This window comes from Monodelphis domestica, chromosome 1, assembly GCF_027887165.1.
Source record: "Monodelphis domestica isolate mMonDom1 chromosome 1, mMonDom1.pri, whole genome shotgun sequence".
Classification (NCBI taxonomy): Eukaryota; Metazoa; Chordata; class Mammalia; order Didelphimorphia; family Didelphidae; genus Monodelphis; species Monodelphis domestica.
Genome location: NC_077227.1, coordinates 37,654,230 through 37,677,787, shown reverse-complemented (window position 1 = coordinate 37,677,787; position 23,558 = coordinate 37,654,230). Strand labels below are relative to the sequence as shown.

The 23,558-nt window shown below is 43.6% G+C and overlaps 1 protein-coding gene across 1 annotated transcript in view; it reads right to left on the bottom strand.

The window, feature by feature from the left end:
* The window catches only part of GRID1 (glutamate ionotropic receptor delta type subunit 1), a 1,152,573-nt gene extending 1,150,669 nt beyond the window's left edge, over nucleotides 1–1,904 (bottom strand). The window contains exon 1 of the mRNA XM_001363901.3: nucleotides 1,311–1,904. Coding sequence (XP_001363938.1) covers nucleotides 1,311–1,389 — 79 coding nt within the window. The 5' untranslated portion in view covers nucleotides 1,390–1,904. The remainder of the gene's footprint in view (nucleotides 1–1,310) is intronic.
* Nucleotides 1,905–23,558: the final 21,654 nt, after the last annotated feature.

The following is a 23,558-nucleotide window of genomic DNA, read 5'->3' as shown; positions in this document are numbered from 1 at the left end:
TTCCCAACTTCCCGGAGGTGACTGCGGAGCACTTCCCGGAGGGGTCCGAATCCAATCGCTCCTTTTTCTTGTGCCCCTACAGCCACCCCCACCTCCGATCTCATCCTACAGCACTCCGCCCGCCCAACTTCTCATTAGCTCGACCTTCTTCCTAGGTTTCCTTTCCCCCATTCCCACCCATTTCGCGCTTTTCGTGTCCCCCTCCAAGCTCCCGCCCTTCCCTCTCTTCCTCATCTCTCCAATCTCCGTCTCCCTCCTTTTCTCGCTCTCTTTTCCCTCCTACCTCACTCCCAGGCTCAACTCCCCTCCGTCTTTCCTCCACACATACACCTCTCCTACTCTCTCCCCTGCCCCCACTCATCCACCCACGCTCCTTCCCTCCCTTCTTCTCTTCTCCCACCTCCCCGGAAAGCCCACGACTCAGACCCTGGGAAAATTGAGAGCTGTCAATGGGCTCCGGTCGCAGTCGCCACAGCTGCACACACACACACACACACACACACACACACACACACACACACACACACACACACACTCCAGCGACAGGCATACGCTGACACACTGACAACACCCATTGACATGCACACACACACACACCGACAGACAGACACACACGCACACACAAGCCAAGCTCGGAACCCAGCTTCCTCAATCCTTTCCAGCCAACTTGGTCACCACCTGTCTCTGTTTCACTCCTACTCTTGAGGAGGGGAGGGATTGTAAGGGGATGGGGGCGTCTCCTGTGGTCCCCCTCCCCCAGTCTCCCCAGCAGGATCCTTTGGGAGAGGGATGGGAGAGGAGAATACTAGCAAACAAACATGGCTATAGCCCCTAGCCCGGGCCCCCAGGGCCACAGGAGCTGATACCCTAGGAGGCGCCTGTGGCTACCCGGGGAGCGGCGCCCTGGAGAGTGCGTTCAAGCGGGCATCTTCGCCCCGGAGCCACTGGACCGGAGGGCGGAAGGAAGCCAGAGACCTCCGGTTCCTGAACACTGCTCGCTGCCAACTTCGGCTTCAGAGCGCCCTGGCAGCCCAGATCTTTCGACTCCAAATAGTTGGGCTCGCCCCCACCTCCCCCTCCTCAACCTTTGCCTAGCTCCATACCCCGGCCCCGAACTCCTCCCTCCCTGCCGTGGGGGAGGGGGGCGGGTTCTGCCAGGAGCCGAGTACCCTCAGGGCGTCCATCTGTCCGTCCCTTCGCCCACCCTCCCGGCCGGCTGCCTCCTTGCTTGCCTGCCTGCCTGCCTGCCTGCCTGCCTGCCTGCCTTCCTCTTCTCCTCCTCCTCTCCGCCGGCGCTCGCTCTCTCTTACCGATGTGGATGATGGAGTCCGCCCGCACCGAAACGCACTGAAATATCCAGGGGAGAAGCCACAGCGTCAACACTTCCATGTCCCCCCTAGCGCGCTGCACATCAGCCCGGGCTCGGGGCGAGACCCAGGGTTGGGGGGAGGAGGCCGATAGCGAAGGAAGGGGGTCGGGGAGGGCCGGGAAGGGACTGGGAGAGGAGGCGCCCGGAGAGCTCCGGGAGCCCACCCGCTCAGCCCGCTCAGCCCGGCCAGCAACCCCGAGCCGGGGGTCCGAGAGCCCGAGGCAGCACGGCGGAGCCTAAAGCCAGGGAACCGGGAGCTAGAAGCCAGGAGCTGGGAGCCCGGGAGCCGGGAACCGAGCGTCAGGGAGCTGAGCAGTGGAGAGGGGCCGAGATTGGGGGGTGGGGGTGGCTCCTAGGGCAGTAGGAGGTGGCGGCAACGGCGGCAGGCGGAGGAAGGCAGGCGGGCCCGTCAGGCTCTCGGCGGCAGCGGCGGCTGCGGCGGCTCCTCGGAGCTCGGTGTGTGTCTGAGAGCCTCAGCGAACAGCAAACTGCGGAGGACGTCCCCCTCCCCCTCTTTCCCATCCCCTCCCCTCCCTCCCCGCCCGCCAGCCTCCCCCCACCCCCCAGGCCACGTGATTGCAGAGCCTCGCCACTCAATAGAAGCGGCCCGAGCCTCGCGCTCGCTCTCTCCCCGGGTCGGGGCTACTGGGTGCCCTGGGGGGAATCAGGCGGGGGCGCAGAGGGGGGAGCCTTGGGGAATCGGGGGTTTGTGCAGCCCGGGGTGGAGGAAAGGTGAGGGGTGGGCACAGGAAGACTGACACCCAAGGCGAAGTTTAGAGACACCCGCTGGAAGGAGGAAGAAAGTAAGTGAAAGGGTAGCAGAGAGAAGGCTGAACCTTTGACCCCCACCTTGGCCAGGGAGCGCCGCCCCCCACCCATCCATCTCTCCCTCCAGAGCGGAGGACACCCTCACCCCAAAATAGCTCACATCCCCGGCTCAGGGTCTGAGCGTCCCTCAGAGAGTGAACATGGGCATGGGCATGAGAAAAGGGGCTGCATGGACGGGAGGAGCAAACAGTTGTACAGGAGAGAACCAAGGGCAGGGAATGGGCAAGGGGTGGGACAGGGACAGGGGAAAGAATAGGCGTAAAGACGGAGGGCAAGACCAAGGGACAAGAGACAGGGAGAGAGAGATTCGGGGAGTGGACAGGTAGAGACTGGGGCAAAGAAAGGGTTCAGGGCAGGCGGGGGTGGACAGACGAAGCGGAACTTGGGTCAAGAACTGGAGCAGGGACCAGCAAGAGATAGAAGGGGCTCTAGTCAAGCGCTTAGGAAATGCCTGTAGACAGTCTAAGAGATAGAACCGGGCAAACAGTGACCAGACGGGGAAGAAAAGTCCAAAAAATGGGCAAGAGTCTGAGGCAAGGAAATGAGAAAGACCTGGGGCAAAATCAAGGACAAGGGCTGACTAGGAGCACAGGATGGCTTCCGAAGAAGGAAGGGAGACCCAACCCAGCCTTCTCTGGCTTTTCTATGCCTACTCTGATGCCTCCCACGCTCAGAAGCCGAGGCAAAGTGGATCCCCAAGCACTGGGGGCGTCAAAGCGGTTTTTTTTTTTTTAATGCTTCCCTCCCTCTCCCTCTCCGATATCCCTCCCCCCCTCCCCACCACCACCACCACCACCTTAGCCTTCAATGAAATCTAATTCATAAATCGGGCAGCTCGGGCTCAGAAGCCTAATTCATCCCCTAAAACAAACGCATCACTGATTGCAGGCATCCAGACGTGAGGAGCGTTTAAAGATGCCCGGGAGCCGGAGAAAACACATTCATTCAAGGAGCCTGAGACGTAATTAAAACCCCTGCCTGCCAGAGAGAGGAGCTGAGAGTGGGACTGTTCCCTCGATTGTGAACCAGCGCAGGGGCCAAAGAATGGATTCATTTAGCGAAATATCCGCCCAGTAATGTGCGGAGTCCGGCTTAGGACTCCAGGAGGGAGTTCCTGAGCCGGCCTCTGAGCTCCCTTGGCCCTCTTCAAGCCGGGAAGATTTCGGATTCGCCGCCCCTCTGTCCTACTTCCTACCCCCTTAACTTAACCCCGGTTGGAATCTCAGTCCTCTTCCTGCCCTCCTCTCTTCCGCTATCTCCAGACTGGGCAGCTTTTTTTCTCTCCATCCCCCGGAGAGGAAGGGAAGCTGGTACTACGCCAAGCAGAAGAGCTGGTCCACCCCGCAAGCTCCTGACTCTTCCCCTCACTGACCCAATCACACACCAGTCCGGGGCCAAATGTGACCAGAGGCAAGCTGCTGTGCCTGGGGTGGGAGGGAGTAGGAAGTGAGAATTTCAGGAAGAGAAAGAAGCGAGAAGACATCATCCAGGTGAGTGAGTGGACAGCTATAACACAGGCGCCAAGGATCGAGGCAAGGGTAAAGACGGCCCATTGAAAGGGGGAGAAGGGGAAAGAGGCGGGAGGAGCCTTGCTTTCCCGGGACAGGGACCCTCTCATGCAATAAATTACCGAGCTCAACTATTCCTTGCTCTTCCCACGTGAACTTTCTCGGGATCGATAGAAGGCGATTAATACACTACCTGCAGTATTTCTTTTGCGTGATCAGAACATCTCATCTGCATAATTGGCTTCCTGGGAGGAGATCAATAGAAATGTCCATTATTGGCCCACTTGATCAGGTAAAAATTAATCCTCATTTATATTCATTTCAAGTCGATCTGCCCCTGAGTTCGATTTTGGAAAAGGAAGGTCAATGCAGCTCATTTTTCCACTGAATCCAAAGTTAAACGTTGTTTGGCTAGGGGTTAGAGGGGCTGCACACAGCAGCTGTTGTGGGTCCTGTTGGGGAGAGAATGAGATCAGGGATGTTGATGTCCAGTGCTAGGAAAGGAGGATGCTGGCCAGCAACCACCAGCTTTTGAACATTTTCAATGCTCTCTGCTTAGAGGGCCCAGGAAAATTATGAAGAAATACTGGGGTGGGGAGGGGCACTGACTGCTGCCTTAGTTGGATAGAGGGTAAGGAGGAGGGAAATTATATGTATCTGAGATCTTGGCACCGTTCCTTGCCTTGGGAATAATCCTAAGGATCATAGATTTAAAATTTGAGGGAAACTTAAAGGTCATCTAACCCAAGACCCTCCTTTTATAGATTGGAAATTTAAGCCCAGGGAAATTAAATGGCTTGTTCAAAATCACCCAAATAGTCAAGGGGCAGAGGTGGAGTTCAAACTCAGGTCCTCCACCCTCAAACACAGCACTCTGCAACTTAACTTGAAGTCAACCTTTCATGTTGTCTGCCTGCAAAAGGCATTGTAGGAGCCCTAGAGTACATAATTTTTACCTGGAACTCCTTCCCTCTGCCCCTCTCTCTGCTTTGTCCAAACCCTACCCATCATTTCAGGCCCACTTCCGTGAAACCTTTCCTAATCACCCTGAGTTTGATGTGAGCTCCCACACATAACACTCGATACATTCTGCATTGTTTAGCACATATTTCTTCTTCTATTCACTCATTCCTAAAACATTTCAACTTCTAGAGCAGGAGCCACATCTTACCCACTTCTGTAACCCCATATACTTAACACAGTAGGCACTTGGAGCCCAAAAAAGCATCTGGCCAGTGGGCAGCTAGGTAGGACATTGGACACAGCACCAGGCCCAGAGTCAAAAGAACCTGGGTTCAAATATGGCTTCAGGCACTTCCTAGCTATATGCCCTTTGAGCAAGTCACTTAACCCCAATTTCCTAGCCCTTACCACTCTATGGATTCTAAGACAGAAGGTAAGGATTAAAAAGGGGGGGAGAGGAACTGGCCTGCTGTAGGATTTAGTATGTATTGAATGAAGAAAATGGCTAAGTTATATGAAAAGATTCATTTTCCTACTCACCTTAAATAGTTTCCTATTATAAATCAAACTGGAATCATTATGGTACCATAAGGGGGAAAAAAACACAATGCATTTGATATTAGAGGATCTGTGTTCCAATCCTAGCTCTGTTATTTACAATATGACTCAGAAAGTCACTTTAACTTTTCTAAGCCTTGATAGCTTCATCCATAAAATTAGGCATTGGACTAGATCCTTGCCTTACATCATAAGGTCCCTTGATTTAGGGTTCAGGTTTTAGTGTCTAAATTTCTGGTTTTTATCCACCTGTTCAGAATGTAGTGACTCAGGATACTTTCACAAGAAATTTAGTGGAACTCTTATTGCTATGATGTAAATACTGATCAAACAGCATTCCAGTGGGATATAATGAGTACAGCCAGCCTGGGATAGTCCTGTGAAGCATATGGCCCTGCTTTGACTTTAGGGAAACAGAAAGGTATTAAGCATAGTGACATCACAGCATCACTTGCCCTGCAGATGGTCCTCTGCTGACTCCCCTAGTGACAAATACCTCATATTTCTAATTTGCTTAAGGTTTACATAATTTTCTCCCTACCATAATCCTGTGACATGTGTTCAAGTACAACACCTCCTCTGGGCTACTTTTCCAATTTGTATATGTACTTATGGGTCAGATCTATATGAGGCTAACCTTTTAAAACCATAGTTCATGAGCCCCCATTAGTGTGCTTCCCCTTAAAAATCATCCTATTGACACAATTAGCCCTCAGCAAAGACAGTGCAATAGATAGAATGTTGAGACTTTAGTCAGGAAAACAAGTTCAAATACAGTCCCAGATACTATAACTGGGCAAATAGATTCTGGGCAGGTCACTTAACTTCCACTTACCTCAGTTTCCTAAACAGTAAAATGGGTATAATAATATTACATACACAGAGCTGGTGTGAGGATCAAATGAGATATTTGTAAAGCACTTAGCACAGTGCCTGGCACATAGCAGGTGCTTACTAAATATTTGTTCCTCTCTCCCCCTCCCCAAAAGCATGATTCAAGATGTTGTAGTAGAATGTTCCTCCATAAACCCAGGTATAGAGAGTGCTTTAGAAAGTGTGGGAACAGAACACAATGGTAATGAGGCACACATGTAGAGACCACACATGACCAAGGAATCCTGCTACCACAGGATCCTTGTATCCTTTCTTTCCTAGCACATCTCCTTTCTGGGTCCATGTCTCTTCTAGGTAGTTTATTCAACTGGCTTCCCAGGGTCTGTTCCTCTCCAAAGATTAGTTCTTTATTGCCAGGCTTACCTCTTTTGAATCCACAATGAGCTCCCTTCTCTAAGTCCCATAGCTTAAATCCTCTCCTTCCTCCCAGAACTCCACAACTCTTCTGAAGCCTTGACTTCCTTCAGTTCTTAAAATTCTGGATATCTCACCTTTTAATATAATTCCAGAGGATATTACAATTTCTCTCAGCCAAGTAAACAACTATATGCTTCCTGGGTGATTTTAATTGCTTTTGCCTAATGGCCACAGACCTATAAAGCCATCAAGTTGTTAAGGAACTTATTTAGGCCATGTTGGAGGATTGGAGGAAAATTTTAACCCCACCTTTACCCAATTATTATTATCTCTTATTACAGATGAGGGGAGCTGAGATGAATAAATTTGCCTAAGATCACACTGCTAAAAAGTATTGGAGATCGGGGGCAGCTGGGTAGCTCAGTGGATTGAGAGCCAGGCCTAGAGATGGGAGGTCCTAGGTTCAAATCTGCCCTCAGACACTTCCTAGCTGTGTGACCCTGGGCAAGTCACTTAACCCCCATTGCCTAGCCCTTACCACTCTTCTGCCTTGGAGCCAATACACAGTATTGACTCCAAGACGGAAGGTAAGGGTTTAAAAAAAAAAAAGTATTGGAGATGTGGAACCAGGACTTCATATAACATACAATTCTTTCCACTATATCCCCAACTGAGGTAGGTCCTGCTCTACTAGGGGTAGGCCAAGGGAGAAACAAATAAAGGCTTGTTTTAAGAGGGATGATGATTTCTTGGCAGAGCTCCTTTTGAAAGCAAAGGCTCCTCCAGGTTGGGGGTTTGAGCTGTGTTGTCCTTCCCACCCATCCCTAGTAGACAATATCAGAGTGTTTTTGACACTCTTCCTACTATACCTAGAAACTAGTTTCTGTAATTCCCTTCACTCTTCTCCCCACAACCCCCTAGTAGTTGCATAGTTAGGGATAGTCATTTAAGTTTACTTTTCCTTTCAAGTTTACTAAGGACTCATTATTATCTTACAGGAATGGTGCCTTGAATGCACCAGTGAGCTCACCTCCCAGGATGAACCACTCACAAGGATACTGGAGGATATGTGTCCTCATACTGCAGTAGCATAGGTATAGGTATACCAAAGGGGTATAATTTCAGGAGGTCAACCCAGCATTTACAACACACCCCCCTTTCTACTTTCTTGTCAATGCCTGAACATCTCCAAAGCATTTCATTTCTTTGATGTCTATAATAATGAAAATTACCCTGGAAAAGCATCATATATTAAGATTTGTCCATCATTTCTGCTTCAGCATGAATAAATAGATTCATCAGATTCTTTTCTTGTTTAATTTTCAAAAAGCATTATTAGTGCTTCTTTTTATATTATTCATTTTTGACAACTCCACACACCCCCACCCAATGACAGAACATTCTATTTTAATAAGTACAATTGAACAAAACAAACAAATGCCTTGGTCAGGTCTACAGATGTATTCCTCATTCTAGACCTATTGTTCACCACACCTGTACCAAAAGGAAGGAGCCATGCCATCATATTCTATCCCAAGGATACATTTTAATAGAGAAAGGTCTTTGGCACCTCAGAATTAGTTCTAGAAAGGGAGACAAGCAGGGTAAAGGTGAAAAGGTACAGAAAAATGAGACCAAGTACACAAATAATAATCTACAATAACATTTGCCTAGTACTTTAAGGTTCACAAAATACTTTCATGCTTCATCTCATTTAATCTCTGCAATAACCTTGGCAAGAAGAGACTACCAACATTGTTAATATCCATTTTACAGATGAGGAAAAAAAAGATTCAGAGTTTGAGTGTAGTACTTGTACTACACACACAACTAGTACACACAACTAGTCAGATTCGGAGGTGAGAGTCGAATTCAGTTATCAGTCTGATTTTAGATCAGGAGTTCCATTATACCACAAATTGTTTGGGGAAGAATCAGTCCTGCTGGGGACTATTGAGCACAGATCACTCAGTATGTAGTCTCCTGCACTGAAAGGAGTACAATTTTCAGGCTAACTATCTACTTGTTGAATTTTGGAACTTGGTGTTGCTGAATTTGAAGCATTCCATTCTTCTTTTCCTGAAGAGAAACTACCAGCATCAAAGATTATCAATCAGATATGATCTTCAGTATTTAAGATATTTGAGAGAAATTAGCCATAACCCTAAGGAGGATTCCCTTTTCTAATAAAATATATTCTTAACAGTCTTATGTTGCCACAATGCCCAGGGTCAGGATTACCTGTCATAGAATCATAGCCTCTAAACTGGACTAAACTTCAGAGGTCAACTAAGACCAATCCCTATCTAAGCAAAAGGTTCCTCTTCAGCACTCCAATGACTGGTCATTCTCTCACTTCATCACCTTCAGTAATGAGCAACTCACTACCTTATTAAGTGAGCAATTCCACTTGTAAAAGTTTTGATCATTAGAAAATGTCTCTACTATCTAAAAATCTACCTCCCTATATAGTTCATAACCATGGATCTTAGTTCTGTCTTCTGGCACCAAGCAAAATGTTTCAAATCCCCCTTCCATCTCACAGCCATTCAAACAACTGAAGAGAGCTGTCAGGCTCCTAAGACTTCCCTTCCAATATGAAAATTCCTAGCTCCTTCAAGAAATCCTTGTATGGCATCATTTCTAATCCTCTCCCCCTTCTGGTCAATCTTCTCTAGACATGCTTCAGCTAGTGAAGATTCTTCCTGAAATTGGGTGTCTAGAAGTAGTTACCATACTCCAGATGGCATCTGATCAAGGAAGACTGTATACAGCAGGACTCACTTTTCTTGCTCTGAGCAATATGCTTCTCTTAATCACTTTGTCACTATCAACTCATATAGGGGGATATTTGTCCAGACCTGTGATTTCACATGTGCAAGATACCTTTGATGTGGAAACTGCCTTTGCTGATACAGATTAGCAACATGTCTATAACATATTATCAAAGAGTTACTTAGGGCATCAAGAAACTTACTACTATGAGATACAGGGAGGACTTGAACTCAGTTTTCCCTTGAATTGAAGGTCAGCCACATTGCCTCACATTGCAGGTATGGTCCACCAGACTCCCAGTGGAAAGGACTTTATCCCTCACCCCCCCAAAACCCACAGCACATGGGAATAACATTTATCTCCCTCCACTGATACTTCTCCTGTTCCAAAAAGTTCCACATGGCTTCTAATTGTATTGAAAGACTTAGAAGAAATTAAGGAACTTTCTTCTTACTAGCCATCTTAATCTCCTTTTACATTTCAGCTTTCCTTTAATGATCTCTATAAATTTTCTACCCAAAATCCTGGGAAGCCATAAATGCAGTGGGAATAGACAATCTTGAGACGAATTTGGGGGGGAGCAGCTAGTCAGAGAGACAGCTGTAAAGTCATAGACCAACCCACAACTTCAAGGAGACATTTTGAGCTATAGCTTCAAAGACTTTTTAAAAGCAGCTGTCCTTGGTACTTATTAATGCAGGTATGTGATCTTGGGGAAAGGGTTGTAGGGCCAGCTTCCAGGTTCTGTTCCCAGCCTCTTTCATCAGTTCACCCAATGAGCTGGGGAACATAGCTTTCCCTTTCAGATTTAGAGTCCTGGCATAAAAGAAATAATGGTAGAGTGTATACATAGATGCAGATACATTGATACAGATATATGTATATATTTTATATATGTAAATCTACATATATGTCTATAGAATGTAACAACAGTCTTTGATGTAAGGGAAATAGTATCAGTGTGTTTATATTTTTAAATGTATATTTATTCACACCACATGCATATGTACATATGTGAAGAATATGTTGTGGCAGCATACACATGTATGTAGTATATACATGTGTGTATTATATGTGTATGCATATGTACATGTGTGTATAGATGTGTGAACATGTGCATCCCTTTCTCCACAATAGTCTTGTGGGATATGTAGTGCAAGAATTATCTCTTGTTCTCATTGTCTAATTGAGGAAACTAAGAGTCAAAAATGAAAAGTAACTTCTCTACAGTCACCTAGCAAGTTTGTGGCAGAATCTATTAAAAGGCTAGGACTCCCAAGTCCTGACTAGAAAGTAAAGACAGTTCTCCCAAACACTTCTGTTTTGTATTAAGATATCAGGTAGGTTGTCACTGACCAACCTACACTGTGGGGAACACAGACACTCAACTTCTTTGCTGGGGTCTCAAGGTGTTAAGGGAGAAAGGTAACTTTCCTGACCAGCCCTAAAGTATCAATCACTCCCCTGGTCACTGGTTTCCTCTCTCTAATTCATTCATTCATTCATTCATGTCTTTATTTATTCAACCCCAAAAAATGCACAATCTATACATTCCTGCAACCCCAAGCTCAACATTCTCAGGCAACTCCAGCTCAATATCCCATCACACTCTGATTAATAGCCCTATACCCTGAGCTACCACATTTTGACCAGACCCCTTGATTCTAGCATCCAAGCCCCCCCCCCTTTTTTTTTTGCTTCTCTCTACTGACACATCCTCTGGAAACCAATTGTGTGCCTTCTCTAGAGTTTGTTTAAAAGGAGAAAAGAATAAATGTATAACAATAACTCATTTGTATACCACTTTAGAATTTTCAAAACACTTCCCATACAACTTCCCCTTAAGGGAGATGACATTAGTTCCTAAAGAAACTGAGTAAGGGACAGCTAGATGGCTCAGTGAATAGTCAGGCCTGGATACTGAAAGCCCTAGGTTCAAATCTAGCCTTAGATACTTCCTAGCTGTGTGACCCTGGGCAAGTCACTAAACCTCCATTGCCTAGCCCTTACCTTAAGACAAAAGGTAATGGGGGGGGGGGGGAGAGAAGAAAGGGTAAACATAACAATAACTGAAATTTGTATACCATTTTAAGATTTGCAAAGCACTTTCCACACAACTTCTCCATAAGGTAGATAATATATTAGTTCCATTTTATGGATAAAGAAACTGAGCCACTGAACATTTAAGTAGCTAGTCCAGGGTCATGTAGCTCACGTGTCTAAGGAAGGATTTGACTCCAAGTTCTATGCTCCCCACCATTCTGTCATTTTGTTTTCAGAATTCACATATCATTTGCAAAGCTACTCTGAACTAAATGTGGCAGAGCAGATAAGAGACTGGCCTCAAGAAGATCTAGATTCAAATCCTACCAGGTACAAACTGTGTGACCATGGGCAAGTTCTTTAACCTTCTCACTGCTCTGAAGCAATCTCCTAACTGTCTATGCTACAAAGAAGGTGAGGATCTAAATTGCTAACGAGAATTTACCAATGAAATAATTTTCTCCTAAAAAGGAGGAAAAGGGCAAGTAACTCAGTGGATTGAAAGCCAGGCTCAGAGATGATAGGTCCTGGATTCAAATCTGACCTCAGACACTTCCTAGCTGTGTGTCCCTGGGCAAGTTACTTAACCCCCATTTCCTAGCTCTTACCATTCTATCTAAGAACCAATACACAGTATTGATTCTAAGGCAGAAAATGAGGGTTTGTTTAAAAAAATGAAGAAAAGAAAGAATTGAACAAATAGTTGTAAAACAATTCTACCAAAAGTGGCCTATAAAGGATTATAATTGGTGTATCTGTATGGATCTATGTATATATCAATGAATATATATGAGTGCAATATATTGAGATATTTACAAATGAACAGATAAATATATATACACACATATGTGTGGTCCAGATGTGCTGTACATTTGGTGTGTGTATATATGTGCATCTATACACATAATTTTCCCCTGAAACCAATCAAAATCAATGAAATTATAAGCAATGACTCTTTAAAAAAAAACCCTCACCTTCTGCCTTAGTATCAATTCTAAGACAGAAGCCTAGCTAGGTAGTTGGGATTAAGTGACTTGCCAGAGTCATATAGCTAGGAAGTGTCTGAGTCCAGATTTGAACCCAGGTCTTCCCAACTCCAGGTCTGGCACTCTCTCCACTTTCCTTCCTAACTTCCCTAGTAGAGTCTTCATGTATGTATAAATACAAGTAATTTTTCTATATAAATAAACACATACCATCTTGCTGTGACTCTTCTTGAGCATCCATGGTACTAGATCATCTCATAGCTGAGATTACTTCTGATTCTGTTGCTAGAAGAAGGGGACCCTGGGAGCATCTGGGTGACTCAGTGGATTGAGAGTCAGACCCAGAGATGGGGGGTCCTGGGTTCAAATCTGGACTCAAACACTTCCTAGCTGTGTGACCCTGGGCAAGTCACTTAACCCCCATTGCCTAGCCCTTACCACTCTTCTGCCTTAGAAGCAATACACAGTATTAATTCTAGGATGGAAGGTAAGGGTTTAGAAAAATAGAAGGGGACCCAGAAGTAGGACTGGTCAATTATTCTTTAAGCAAGAAAAAAAAAATTAGGGCAAATGACCTTTGAGTGAATTGATCTGTTCTTGTATGCCAAAATTGGGGCAATGTGGCCCAGCTAACTCCCTCAGTCCCCTACTTCCTAGCCAGCCCTTACACTCATATTTGTAGCACTATTGTGTGCTCTTGAGTCCCTAAGTGGCTTGACTCTTGCTGCTTTGAAATGGCCTCCTTGCCATTTTCCCCATGAATGTTTTGTGTCCTCAACTTAATTGTTGGGACTGTGTGTTCCGTATCTCCACCACCCCCTCCCCTGCCCATCTCTGGTGCTTCTGCTTCTGGTGAGTCCTTCATCAAGGTTTATTACTTTGATCACTGCATTGTACAATTGTGTGTGCTCCATTTCTGAGGCCCCTTTCCTGGAAGGAGGAATTCAGAACACTTCATTCAATTCCCTCCTATACAATGAAAGAAGCTCACTTAAAAAAACTAGCCTCTTCTTCCTTCCCCCTCTCTAAAGTACATTTAATCATGAACTGAGTGTGGCAAACAATGCACTCAGTACATCACATGCTCAGACCTTATACTTGAAAGGAAGACCTTTGCTAGAGGGGCAGCACAATGGATAGAGTGCCAAGTTTGAAGACAGGAAACTCATCTTCCTGAGTTCAAATTTGGTTTCAAGCACTTACTAGCTGGGTGACCCTAGACAAGTCACATAACCCTGTTTGCCTCAGTTACCTTTTCTGTAAAATAAGTTGGAGAGAAAATCCCAAAGTCACAAAGAGTCAGACACAACCAAACAACAACAAAATGTCCTTTGCTAGCCCCATTTTCCAGGTGGAGGAATCAAAGCAAGCACTTTGATGGTGACCTAAAATATGAAACAATACCAGAAATATGCCTGAGGTACTTGAAAAGAAAGAGAAGGAAATCTGAGACTTGTGGAGAAAGATTTCTGTGATTCTTTGAAGTAAAATGTTCTTACTTGAGTTTAAATCCTGGCTCTGCCAATTCATAGTCATGTGGCCTTGGACAAGTCACTTGATTATTCTAGATTCCATTTTCCTTTTCTGTAACATGAGAATATTAAATTAAAGATCCCTTCCTAGCCATAGAAAGCTGGCTCTTGGATTTTTATTTTCTTCTTGCACAGGTCATCATAGTATCATTGATTAAAAACTGGAAGCCCTATGCTTCAGACTCATCATTTTAAAAATGAGAAAACTGAAGGCATAGGAGATTGAATTGAGTTTCCTAAAGTCCCAAGTAGTAAGCAACAGTTGGCATTTGAACCCAGACCCCTACCTCCAAATCCATCATCTTTCCCACTCTACTCATGTATACTATACTGATTCTTCAAACTGCTCATCCTTTCCACTGTCTCACCATGGATATATCCATGCCCTTACTCTCCTTATTGGTGTTTCCATCACTGGAGCCAAAATTTCATGAAGGGCATCAGGCTCTTTATCTACTAAGCCACCTAGCTGCCCAAGATATTCTTTAAAATAAAGCTTTGTATCCTTGCTCTTGGCAGAGATATGAAGGACTCTTAGAACTGACTGCTAAGCTTATTCATTGTTTTTATTTAACTATTTTTCTTTGTAACAAGAAAGCATTTAATTGGAGAGGTATGTGGGGAAGGGGAGATTATACCCAGAACACAATGGTATAAAAAACAAAGGACATAAATAAAACTTATTTTAAAAATAAAATAAGATCTGGTCTTTTTTATTTGGAAGGAACGAAGTGGGATGCCTGAGTGCAGAGCTGAGGGTTGAGGGAATCGTGATGGGGAAGAGGAGCAAAAGAAATAGACATGGGACTTTTTAATCCAATAGTATTGATCATTTATGTGAACACTGTCCATCTAGAGCCCTTTTCTTTCACATGGCTTTTTAGCCTTGTTTATTATTTCCAGATGTGTTTTCCAATAGACTGGCAGCATGTCATAGTGATTTGAAAACTGGACTTGGGGCCAAGAATACCTAGCACCCCATTCTAACAGTGTGATCACCAGTGAATCACTCAGGCTCTCAGTGATCCTATGGAGCAATTTTAGATTTAATGAAGTGAAGGAGTTGCCAAACTCCAACAAGTAAAAGGGGTTGCTCTACCCTACAGTTCCCCACATTGAAGACATCCCAGATCTGATGCCCCTTTCCCTATTTTTCCCCTAAAACTTTTCTTCCTTTGGAAATAAATGTCTTTCTAATCCAATAAGGTCCAGGTATGATAAGAGAAAAGAGAAGCTGACAACTGCTATAATGACTACAATAATAATAATAGTAACTCCTTTCTATAGCACATAAAGACTTTTAAAGTGCTTTACATCATAATATCTCACAGTTATATAGTGTTATAAAGCATTTAACAGTCTAGAAAGTGCTTTCTATCCATTATCTTATCTAATCCTCTCCAAAGTCCTATAAGGTAGGTAACACAGATCTTCATTTTACAAACTGAGGCCCACATATTAAATTACTTACCCAAGATCATACAATTAATATATGGAAGAGCAGGGATTTGAACCCATCTTTTGGTTCCAAATGGAGCCTTCTTTTGATGGCAATGCTGGTGCCTCACCTATAGGCTTCAGGCAAGGGAAATCTCTAAATAGGCATTCCAGTTACCCACCCCACTCCAGCCAGAGGAAGGAAGTATATAGAAACTCATTAGGAATATGATTTCCTTGTGAAAGGCTTAAGGCTAGCTTGCTTACATTCTCTTGCCACCAAGGACAATGTGAACGAGCCTCCTTCTTTCCCTAATTCCCCTCCTCAGTGACTCTACAGAGAAGGCAGTTTCAGGAAGTTTGGTCTATTCCTTTAGGTCATTTTATTTCAACAATTTAATGAAACCATGTGTTGAAATCTGAAGAATGTTAGAATTAGAATGGAAACCTGGATTCAAATCCTGCTCTAGATACTTACTTAGTTCTGTGACCCTAAATAAGTCATTGATCTTTCAAAGTCTGTTTCCTCATCTGTAAAATGGGGGGAAATAATACTTGTACTACCCACATCCGAGAACTGTGTTTTAGAGAGTTTGATGAAGGTGGGAAAGCATTGGCTCTGACTGGAGTCAGGGAAGCCAGGTTCAAATGCTGGCTGATTCATTAGTATCCATGTGTCCTTAGATAGGACATTCAACATCCTTGAAGCTTCCTCACTTATAAAACAAGAGGATTGAACTAGATGAGTCCTTCCTGCTTAAAATCTAAGACGCAATTACCTTAAACCAAATCCTTATTAATGGCCATTGTAAGCAGGAGGAATCATGCTAAGCACAGTAGACAATACCAATGTAAGATGCGCTGTTCCTTTAAGGACCCCTGAGATGCTACCCAATGTCTCTCACAGTGGCTGGTCAACCACTACCCATCTGAGATCACAAGGGCTGAGACCTCCAATCCTCATTTCCCATGGAGCAGTTAATGAGGAAAGGGTAACAGAAATGGACTGCTACCTTATAAAAAGTTGAGATGAAGTATATTCTCTGCCCTCGAGGAACTTGAAGTCCCACAAGGGAACGAGACATACCCCAAGATGATCTTAATATGCATCATTATTAAGAGAGGCATTAGGGCAGTCAGAGAGGCTGAAGGGAAAAGAATGTAGAACTTAGAATCAGAAAGACCTGATTTCAAATCCCACCAAGATGATCATGAGATCACTTAATGCCTCAGTTTTCTGATCTGTAAAATAAGAATAATAACAACCATAACACCTTCCTCTTAAGGTTATAAAGCTCAAGTGAGATCATTCATCTAAAGTACTTTGCAAACCTTCAAGCATGATATTTCAGTTATCATTAATATTTCATAAGTCTATTAAAGAATAAACAAAATGCTGTGTGAATTTAGAGGAAAGAGTTTTGTTACCAATTATGACAATCAAGGAAGGCTTCCCAGAGAAGGTGATAAAATTTGAGGTGTATTTGAAGGATGGTTAGGATTTCAAGAGCCAGAGGACAAAAAAAAGGTGAGAGATATTCCAAGTCCCTGATACCTAGATTTCTCAGAGTAAATGGAGATGAGTAAGGGGTTCAGAACCCAATAACACCAACAAATTAATTTGCATCTGTATCAATTCCTTTTCTTTTGCCCTTGAACCCCAAAGGTTTAACTTTGCAGTTCATAACTCCATCCCCACCTTCCTTCATCAAGTCCTCACTATTGCTGCTCTCAATCTCACCACCATAAACCTTCTGAACAAGAAACCCTCAGTGTACCACGACCTTTATGGTTCTCCATTATAGTAAATTGCCTGCCAAGTGGAGGGACCTGCTATGAAACACCATCTCGTTAAGCTGGAAATCCTTATTAATCACTTGTGCTTTTGATAGATTGACCCTTTCAGAGTTAGTTCTTTTTCACCACTGTCCAACACTGGACTCTCTTGTTTTACTTTTCCAAGTGCTGAGGGGAAAGGAAAGGAGGGGCCAGAAAGGTCCTCCTATCCCTGTTTTTCCTAATCTAGGGTCCAAGAACCAAACTAAAATGGAGATGTAGACACTGTTTGGGCATCTAGAAGAGTAGCTATCCATATCCTTTTCAGCTGAGGGCACTGGGGCTTCCTCATCCTCTACTTCCCTTGAAGTTTGCCCTGAATTCATTGCTCTGGGATTTTCTGTCTCTTCATTAGGGGAATTAGATTCCCCAGGTGATTTCATTCAATCCCCTGCCCACCCCCATCTCAGATCCCTGAGGAACAAGTCTATCCTTGTTCTAGCCAGTAATTCCATCCTTGTTCCCCCTGACAGAAAATATATCCTATCCCATTTTTAAAAGGTAAAGAAACAAGCAAAATACAACCAACCCAAGTCAAGGGAAGTCTGATCAAAGATCCAGGGTTTCTGTCCAGTTGGGGATTATGGGAAGAGAGCCAAAGAGCAGTCAAGGGAGACCAAGTGCCTCATGCCCAGAAGATACTTAATAATGAGTGTTGATTGCACAGAATCACAGAATCTCAGGTTTGGAAAAGGACCCCAGAGGCCACTGAGTCTAAGCCAGAACTGAACATGAATCTCTGACCCAGAACAACCCCAACAAGTAGTGATCACTCAACCTCTTCTTCTTTCTGGAAACCTCCAGGAAGAGAAAAGCCACTGCCTCTCCAGATACCCCATTCCACCTTGGGATAGTTGAAAATGGTAGGAAATCCCTCAAGTCTAGATCTGCCTCTCAAGCTTCTTGTCCATTGCTTCTGATGCTGCCTTTTGGAGCCAAGTCAGAATAAGCCAAGTCACTTCTAGGTGACACCCTTCAAATACATAGAGACAGGAATTATGTCCCTTCCCAAGTCTCTTCTTTGGGCTAGATTTGGAATTCTGATTGCAATGGTATAGAGAATTCCCAGATAAGGAAACTATCAGTATAGCTAAGCACTTCATACAGTACATGTTTCGATTCCTCCACCATCCTAGATGCTGTCCAGTTTGCCAAAGTTCTTCTTACAGTATGGTATCCAGAACTGAGCAGAGCACTCCAGATGAAATCTGACCAGAGCAGAGTGTGCTGCTAAAACCATCCCCATAATCCTACACCCTATTCCTCTCTAAAAGAAGTCTTTAAGATCTCATTAGCCTTCTTGGCTTCTGTGTTGCCCAACTGGCATCCTGGGCTAGTGGCCCACTGTTTTGTTCATGAGTTCAGGAATTGAATTGATTTTTTAAAAGACCTTTATCTTCTGCCTTGGAAACAATACTAAATACTGGTTCTAAGGCAGAAGAGCAGTAAGGGCTAGGCAACTGGAGTTAAATGACTTGCCCAGGGTCACACAGCTTGGAAGTACATAAGGTCAGGACCTCCCATCTCCAGGTATGACTATCTATCCACTGAGCCACCTCGCTGCTCTAATGGGATTCAACAAAAATGGGATTTTTAAGGTCATCTAGTCCAACTTTTTATTTTTTTTTAAATATTATTTTATTTGGTCGTTTTCATACATTATTCACTGGAAACAAAGATCGTTTTTTTTTTCCTCCCCTCCCCTTCCCCCCCCCCCCCCCGCCTTTCCCTCTCCCATAGCCGACGCATGATTCCACTGGTTATCACATGTGTTCTTGACTCGAACCCATTTCCCTGTTGTTGGAGTTTGCATTATAGTGTTCATTTAGAGTCTCTCCTCAGTCTTATCTCCTCCAACCCTGTAGTCAAGCAGTTGCTTTTCAGCGGTGTTTTTACTCCCACAGTTTATCCTCTGCTTGTGTGTAGTATTTTTTTTTAGATCCCTGCAGATTGTTCAGGGTAATTGCATTGATACTAATGGAGAAGTCCATCACCTTCGATTGTACCACAATGTATCAGTCTCTGTGTATAATGTTTTCCTGGTTCTGCTCCTTTCGCTCTGCATCACTTCCTGGAGGTTGTTCCAGTCTCCATGGAATTCCTCCACTTTATTATTCCTTTTAGCACAATAGTATTCCATCACCAACATATACCACAATTTGTTCAGCCATTCCCCAATTGAAGGGCATCCCCTCATTTTCCAATTTTTTGCCACCACAAAGAGCGCAGCTATGAATATTCTTGTACAAGTCTTTTTCCTTATTATCTCTTTGGGGTACAAACCCAGCAGTGATATGGCTGGATCAAAGGGCAGACAGTCTTTTATCGCCCTTTGGACATCCAACTTTTTATTTTACAGATGAGGAAACAGAGACCCAAAAAGATTAAGTGACTATCTTGTTCTCACAGAACTAGTAAATGGCAAATTTGAACACAAATCCACTGATTGCAAATCAAGTGAATCAGTAATAGTGGTCCAGGATCCAGACATACAGGGAAAAAAATCAAAGAGGTAGGGGCATGAGGTAGATGGTGATTCAGTAAAGAAAGTCCTGGTCCTGGAGCAGAAAGAAATGAGTTCAAATCTGGAATCAGACTCTTATTAACCACATGACCCTGGGCAAATCACTTACCCTCTGTTTGCCTCAGTTTCCTCAACTATAAAATGGGAATGATAATAGCACCTACTTTCTGGAGTTATTGTGAGGCTCAAATGAGAATAGTTCTCAAGTGCTCTAGCACAGTGCCTGGCACATAGTAGGAAATATACAAATGCTTACTATCATCATTGTTATTATTAAGCACAAGGCCCAGAAGAGTATGGGAAGCAGGGAAAGAGAAAGGCAGAAAGAGAAGGAAGGGGAGGAAGGGAAGGAGGAGGCAAGCTTTAGAAATGGCAAGACTCCACTGAAAGGAAGAATAGGTAGCCATGGCAAGTACAGAACTAGCAGCTAGATTTACATAATGTTGAATTCAGTAACAACTGGCTAAATGCTTCACAAAATTCCTGAATTTGAAGAGTCAGAGGAGATGTCAGCAGCCATCTAGTCTGACTCATACCCAAAAGAAATCCCCAGTATAGTGTGTCTGAGAAATAACTCCTTGAAGAATTCCAAGGAGGGAGAACTCATTACCTCTCAAAACAGGCAATTTTGTTTTGGATAGTTCTAGTTGTTAGGAAGTTTCCCTTGACATCAAAATGAAATTTATCTCCTGGTATCATTCACTCATTGCTCCTTGTTCAGTCCTCTGGGTTCATATGGACAAAGTTGAATTGCCCCACCACATGGTAAGTCTTGGAATCCTTAAAAACATCTGTCATGTTTTCTCTTCTCCAGGCTAAACATTACCAATTCTGTCAACTGATCTTCATATATCATGTTTCTAAGTCAATTGAACATCAGTCAATCAAAAAACATTAAGAATTTAATCTGTTGAAGAAATCAAAGCCATCAATAATCATATGGGAAAATATTCTAAATCATTCTTGATTAGAAAAATGCAAATTAAAACAACACTGAGGCACCACCTCACAAATATCAGGTTGACCAATGTGGTAATAAAGGAAAGTAGTAAATATTGAAGGGGATGCAGCAAAATTGGAACACTAATGCATGTTGGTGGAGTTGTGAACTGATCCAACCATTCTGAAGGGCCAATTGAAATTATATTCAAAAGGCTATAAAATTGTGCATACCCTTTGATCCAGTAATACCACTACTGAGTCTGTATTCCAAAGAGATAATAAAAAAGAGAGAAAGGACCTACTTATACAAAAATATTTGTAGGAGTTCTTTTTGTAGTGCCAAAGCATTGGAAATTGAGGGGATGTCCATCAGTTGGGGAATGGTTGAACAAATTGTGGTATCTGTTGGTGATAGAATACTATTGTCCTATAATAAATGATAAGCAAGATGATTTCAGAAAAATCTGGAAAGATCTGCAGGGAGTGATGCAGATTGAAATAAGCAGAACTGGGAGAGTATTGTACATAATAACAGCAATACTGGACAATGATTATCTGTGAAAACTTGGCTACTCAGAAATGCAATGATCTGGGACATTCCTAAAAGACTTATGATGGGGAATGCTATCCACATCCAGAGAAAGAACTGTTGGAGTCATATTTCACATTGGTGTATTTATGGTTTTATTTCAGGGCCTTGGTTATGGATGAGTTTGCTCTTACAACAATGAACAATATGGAAGTGTGTTTTACATGACAATAAAAAATGGGAAAAAAAAGAATTTAATCTGTGCCAGGCAGGCACTGGACTAAGCACCATCCTTTATGGACCTGCACTGGATGGACACATTCTAGTTGATTACATGGGCTCTCCCTTTCTTGGCCTGTCAGGTCCCACCTAGCCAGGAAATCCTCATCCTAAATCCCAAAGCCTAGGTGACCAAAAGCTAGAGGAAGTCTTGCTGAGTATCCCCCTCTCTGAAGGAAAGGGATGGTTCTGAATCAGTGGCTAATCACTAAGGCTTGCAGGCAAAGATGATTTGCGATTCTTACAGTGAGTTTGTGATGCACTTCATTATATCTATTTATAGGACAATGGATCATGAGGGCTATAAAAACACCATCTGCCAGTTCCTATCCCAAGGATGGGGTGGTTGCAGCTCAAGGCCCTGAGGAGCTGTCGACTTTGGGTCCCATACTCTTGAGATACTTCCAGTTGAACTCAAGAGATTGTCATGAGAACCTGGGGGCAAAGTCATCATGCAGAACTTCCTAAACTTTGAGATGCTGTGTGTGAGATGCTCCAGAATCTGACTCCATCTACCCAATGTTTTTCACACATCCTTCTTTCAACCAGGCCAGTTTCTTTCCTGTCCCACAAAATGTTATATTCATTCCATCCCCCCCCAAAGTAATAAGTGGCCCAATGGAGAAAGTGCTGGACTTGGAGTATGGAAGGCCATAGTTCAGTTCCCAGCTCAGACAGTTTTACTAGCTATGTAACTCTGGGCAAGTTCCATAATAATAATTCATGAGGAGGAGGAGGAGGAGGAGGAAGAGGAGAATAATTGTAGATAGCATTTATATAGCACTTCAAAGTTTATAAATTGTTTTACATATATTATCTCACTTGATCCTCACAACAGCCCCGGAAGGTAGATGCTGTTATTATCCCTATTTTACAGATAAAGAAACTGAGGTAGCACTTAAATAACTTGTCCAAACTCACACAGTTAGTAAAATGAATAAGGGTAGAGAAAGGAATTGTGATTTCATTGGTATAGAAAATTCCCAAATCAGGAAACTCCCCTTATCAATACAGGTAGGCACCTTCTTAGAGAGTTGACAAGAGCATGGAGAGACTACATGAGACCTAAGGTAACTGATCATCCCTCTATTTCCATGTCTTAGCTCCCAGGAATCTATCAACAACAAAGTCTTAGAGTTGTCTAACCAATAGATCCACCAGCAAAAAAAAAAATCTTCTTAACTCTTTTCTTCCCAGACTAAGGAACCAAGCTGGAGGGCATCCAGGGAATGATGACCAAGATGGTGTAGGATCTTGAGATCATGAAATAAAACACTCTGTTAAAAAAAAACTGGGGATATTTAGCCTGGAAAAGAAAAGACAAAGCAGTGATAGCAAACCTGTTAGAGACTGAATGCCCAAACTGCAACCCTCAAGATGCATGTGAGCCCCCTGCCTTATCCCAGATAGGGAAAGAAGGAAGCACTCCCATTGGGCTTCTGGGCAGAGGGGCAGGTCTTGGGAGAAATGTTCTCAGGCATGGAGAAGGGGAAGGAAGCAACCCCCTCTGTCACGAGTACCATAGATTCACCAACATGGACTTAGAGGGTCAAAATAATTTCTGCCACAAATATTTGACAAGCTGCCATGAGGAAGAGGGATTAAACTTGACCTATTTTGTTCCAGAGAGCAGTCAATGTTTTGTGGTGTGAGAAGAGACAGGGTGGTAGGAAAAAGATCAGAGGTAAACTTCAGATTAGAACTCCCAGGATGGAAACTCCCTCCCTCTATGAGTTGAAGGATTTGTTCAGCCAAAATTCATCAAAGGTAGCCCTTGAACTCAGGCCACCTTCATTCTAAGATTGTTCCTCTATCTACTCTATCACACTGATCTTAGCATGTAGTAGGCATTTAACTAATGTTTGTTTAACTGGATTGAACTGAAATTGCAGAGAAGCAAATTTAACTTCATTGTACAGGAAATTTTCCTAACATAAAAGAGATTCCTAAGTGAAATAGGAGGTCTTCGGTAAATAATAGTAGTGAGTTCCCCATCCCTGGTGGTTCTCAAATGAGAACTGGATGAGCAGTTGTTTGAATTGTAGAGTAGATTTCTCTTTAGATATGAGTTCTATTGGATGAAGTTCTCTACCAAATCTAAGGTGCTGTGATACTACAATGTTATTCCTCCTCCAGGGAGATGGTCAGGCCAATAAGTAACAAAACAGGCAAAACAGATGGTGAAGTTGTCTCTTGCT